Source organism: Branchiostoma floridae, chromosome 7 (genome assembly GCF_000003815.2).
Source record: "Branchiostoma floridae strain S238N-H82 chromosome 7, Bfl_VNyyK, whole genome shotgun sequence".
NCBI classification, from domain to species: Eukaryota; Metazoa; Chordata; class Leptocardii; order Amphioxiformes; family Branchiostomatidae; genus Branchiostoma; species Branchiostoma floridae.
The window spans coordinates 17,394,596-17,398,738 of record NC_049985.1 but is presented as its reverse complement, the minus strand read 5'-3'; the positions used below and the strand labels follow the sequence as shown (position 1 = coordinate 17,398,738).

At 45.5% G+C, this 4,143-nt stretch overlaps 1 protein-coding gene across 1 annotated transcript; it reads left to right on the top strand.

Annotated features, from left to right (window-relative positions):
• Positions 1-632: 632 nt before the first annotated feature.
• On the top strand, positions 633-1,148 carry LOC118420104 (basic proline-rich protein-like). The gene has a single exon (XM_035826806.1). The coding sequence runs from the start codon at positions 633-635 to the stop codon at positions 1,146-1,148; it is 516 nt and encodes a 171-aa protein (XP_035682699.1).
• Positions 1,149-4,143: the final 2,995 nt, after the last annotated feature.

The following is a 4,143-nucleotide window of genomic DNA, read 5'->3' as shown; positions in this document are numbered from 1 at the left end:
CATGCCATCACTGAATCCAACACAAACACCACAGCTGCTAACATTGCTGTTTAATTTACCATTTCCAACAATCTTTGCATGGACAGATTTTAATTAACATTTTAAATAGCTGTGAACATCTTCAGTGTGAGTACTGTGTTGAGTATAATGATGCCCAGGCGATCTTCACTACTGGTCCCCTGTCAAAAAAGACACCTTAAAATGACTCCGCCCCTTGGCTTGAAGCGATGCATCCCAGAAACCTATGTACTGAATATTGATTCTCAAGCGAAAAAAACTGTGGCTCCACCCCTGAGGCGCTGCCCATTATATTTGCCCAGACCCCCCATGGCCCTGATGAAACATAGCAGGACATGACGATATTACACACAGGGATCTTAGATTATCTTTATAGAAAATCCACCAGAATTTACCTGTCGTGCAGTTGAGAAACTTTTACGCTTCCCAAACTGCAGTAGCCTTTAGTGCCGGCTCGGACCCATGAAAACACGACAGGCTAGTAACAAAGGAAGCCTGTCGGGCAGGGCCTCGGAACCATACAAACCCCCACCCCCGGGGCCTCGGAACCATGCAAACCCCCACCCCCGGGGCCTCGGGACCATACAAACCCCCACCCCCGGGGCCTCGGGACCATGCAAACCCCCACCCCGGGGCCTCGGGACCATGCAAACCCCACCCCCGGGGACTCGGAACCATGCAAACCCCCCACCCTCGGGGCCTCGGGACCATGCAAACCCCCACCCCCGGGGCCTGGGGACCATGCAAACCCCACCCCCGGGGCCTCGGAACCATGCAAACCCCCCACCCCCGGGGCCTCGGAACCATGCAAATCCCACCCCCGGGGCCTCGGGACCATGCAAACCCCCCACCCCCGGGGCCTCGGAACCATGCAAACCCCCACCCCGGGGCCTCGGAACCATGCAAAACCCCACCCCCGGGGCCTCGGGACCATGCAAACCCCCATCCCCGGGGTCTCGGGACCATGCAAACTCCTACCCCCGGGGTCTCGGAACCATGCAAACCCCCCAACCCCGGGGCATCGGGACCATGCAAACCCCCACCCCGGGGCCTCGGGACCATGCAAACCCCCACCCCCGGGGCCTTGGGACCATTCAAACCCCCACCCCGGGGCCTCGGGACAACTGTAGTATTCAGAAATTCTGTTTAAAAAATAGGAATTTAACCATTGCAAAAGTTTCTGTTTTTCATAGAACAATGTTCTGTTCTTAATGACTTGTGTAGCTGGTTTCCTATTAGCTTTTATTGCAGACACTGTATTTGTACTAAGTCTGGTATTTTTCTGTGTTTATTTGATATATAGTAGAGCTAATAAAGGGAATTACAGTAGCAAGTCAGTACTATGGCATTGCTGTAAAATTTAAAGTACAATAAAGTAACGTATCTCATCTCTCTCTCCGACGATAATCATATTCTGAATCCAACTACTACCTCATATGGATACCGCTTCTAATATACTTCGATGTATATGATTTTGCCATCGTAGCCGACTTCCATCACACTTTCTCGCTAACGGTATAGTCGGGATGAGCTTGAAAAGCAGTCAAGTGACTATCACACATTAAAGGAGTTTTAAAATGTTTTTAGCCTATCTCATCTTGGAATTTGGGCAGTTAAGAATAAGAAATTGAAAGAAGGTCAACGTAAAGTTGCGCGCCCAAAGCTACTTGTTTGACCGATGTCTAGAACAATTTTTCGCTAACGGTAGGCTGACGACAGCAGTTTAGTAACTATCAGACATTTAGTACGGTACCCAAAACTTTGAAGACTAGCGATCCTTGGAAGACAGAGATTTGACCCCTTTATGAAAAAGTTCTAATAACTAAAATGCTAACTAAAATTGCTTCTTTTATAAGTGGGCAAAATACTATAGAATGACCCACAAATAATGATTGAAACGTGATGGCTGGCAGTTCTGATGACGTTTGACACAGTCTATTCAAAACGTAATTCTAAAATATCTCACTCACGTGCACCCACCAGTGCACACTTAGAAGGGTCCTCAGAGGAATTAAATAACTCGTTCGCAACAATGTTCACCCTGCGTTTAGGCTGTAACGTATGGTAAATTTGACCAAACAAACTTGATTCAAGCGGAACTAATTATTCCCCGAGGAATTATAATACCCGCTTCTAGATTGAAATAATAACATTGAATTTTCTCATCAATTACAGATAAAGGTGCGCCCCTCCGCGAAGAACGGTTGCACTGCAGCGTCTGTACACTGTTGGAAAGTAATCTATGTTGAAAGGAGAGGAAGAGACACAAAGACCTGTACTTAGAATTGTTGGGACCTCTGACCTCCCGAAGAGTTTAAACTAGCTGCTATGTTTACTTATTGCGATTTTTTAGAAAATTTATTTTTTTTGTCTTGCCTTATGCTTATGTCATATGTGATTGATTTTATGTAAGTAGTCAGCTGTATGGTCAGGTTGGTGGCACAGCAAACAATCCCCTCTGCCTGAGATATCTATCATGTATGGTTTTGTTGTATTTTCAATGAAATGAAATGAAACATGAGTTGAAAACCATCTGGATGATGTCATCACAAACATTTATTGCCTCCTTCTAAGAGACGCTTTGCAGTTGTCTTGTTTGTCGACAGGTGGCGCGTTTGTAAGGTTTATTCGAGCCTCCTCGTGGCACCCGTGACGTCAGCGTTAGGCAATCAGCACGCCCACCTAAGCTAGACTAATTAAATATTGTTTTTCTCACTCCGTTGCGTAACGGCCACACCGAGCTCCAGTCTGAGGGAACTGGCCTTCATGTAATTTTTTCGTGACGGCTTTACCCAGAAAGTGGCAACTGAAGATTTTCTGGCCAGCTTCGAGACTGAGGTAAGTTTGGAGAAACTTAAGGTAAGCATATTTTCATAAATCGATCCACCTGTTGAGAAATGGTTCATCATTTCCTAATGAGTGCAGCTGGAAGTCGAGAGACGATTGTGTCTGGATTTGTACCATAAGTTATTTATTTTATTCACATTTGTTTTGTGAGCATGGGACAAGAAGCATGGCTGCTTATTTCAGCCTTCTGCTCAGTAAACATACAACAAATACAAAGGTTGACATTGGAAAGACTAAATGACAATCGACGGAGGGAAATAATAATTGCAGAGCTACAATGAAAACGAACTAAAAAGAAGATAACGGCTGTACAGACACAAGGCTGGCTTGGCAATCAAATTGAGCTAAAAGAATCATCCAGTCTTTGAAATATAGTTGAACACGTGGTCTAGAATTTGACAGTTTATGGATTGAGGGAGGGAGGGGCTGCCCATGGGGAGTAGGGTACATACGGTACAGTCAGGTGAATGGAGAGGGTCGAATGGGAGTATTTCTTTCAGGTTTTAACAGGCTATGGATTGTGACATATGGGTCCTTTCAACATTATACAGCTTGCAGTGTAACAGGTAGTGCTCAGTAGTCTCGTTTGGATTACCACATTGACACGCAGTCAATACCATAAGTTACGAATGCGGCAATCCTCCCTGCATGAACAGCAACATTACTTGCAAATAACTTACCAAGCTGGTAAAACTATTCATAGAACCAAGTCCTTGGCAGGTCAGAAGCGTTGGATAGGACACTTTAGCCGGAATTCTCACTTGAACAGGGGGTTATGGCATGTTTCCTACTAACCTTCGTAACGCAAGTCTCCCGCTGGGTCCGTTGTCACAGCGATCACCAGTGTCCGCGCTTTCCCCCCCCCCCCTCCCCCGGAGATTGTGATACCCTAATACGCTAGTGATATCAGACCCCCCCCCCCCCCGTGAATATCTCTTCCTCAGGGGTCTCCAGAGCCTTGAATGGAATCTTTATGCTTACTATCCTTGAGTCAAGTTAAGTCAACGTTTATTGCACAGCATTTGTAAACGGGTACACAATGTAAGGCAAACTACGTATATTGTATCAGTACAATGTAGGGCTTGATGATCAGGGTGAACCAGAGAGTTGCTGCACTGGGGCAGACTTTTCAAGTTCCATTTTTTTTCATTTTCAGTCAAAAAAATTGGAAATGGCAAAATGACGTTTTTGCATTTTTGGATAGTGACGAGCCAGTTCAACAGTTGCGCTCTTTCAAACTTAAATTGCCAGTTTATTGAGTTAATATACTCCAATAGC

Coding starts and splice junctions, on each gene's coding strand:
- LOC118420104 (XM_035826806.1), top strand. CDS start 633: ATGCAAACCCCCACCCCGGGGCCTCGGGACCATGCAAACCCCACCCCC.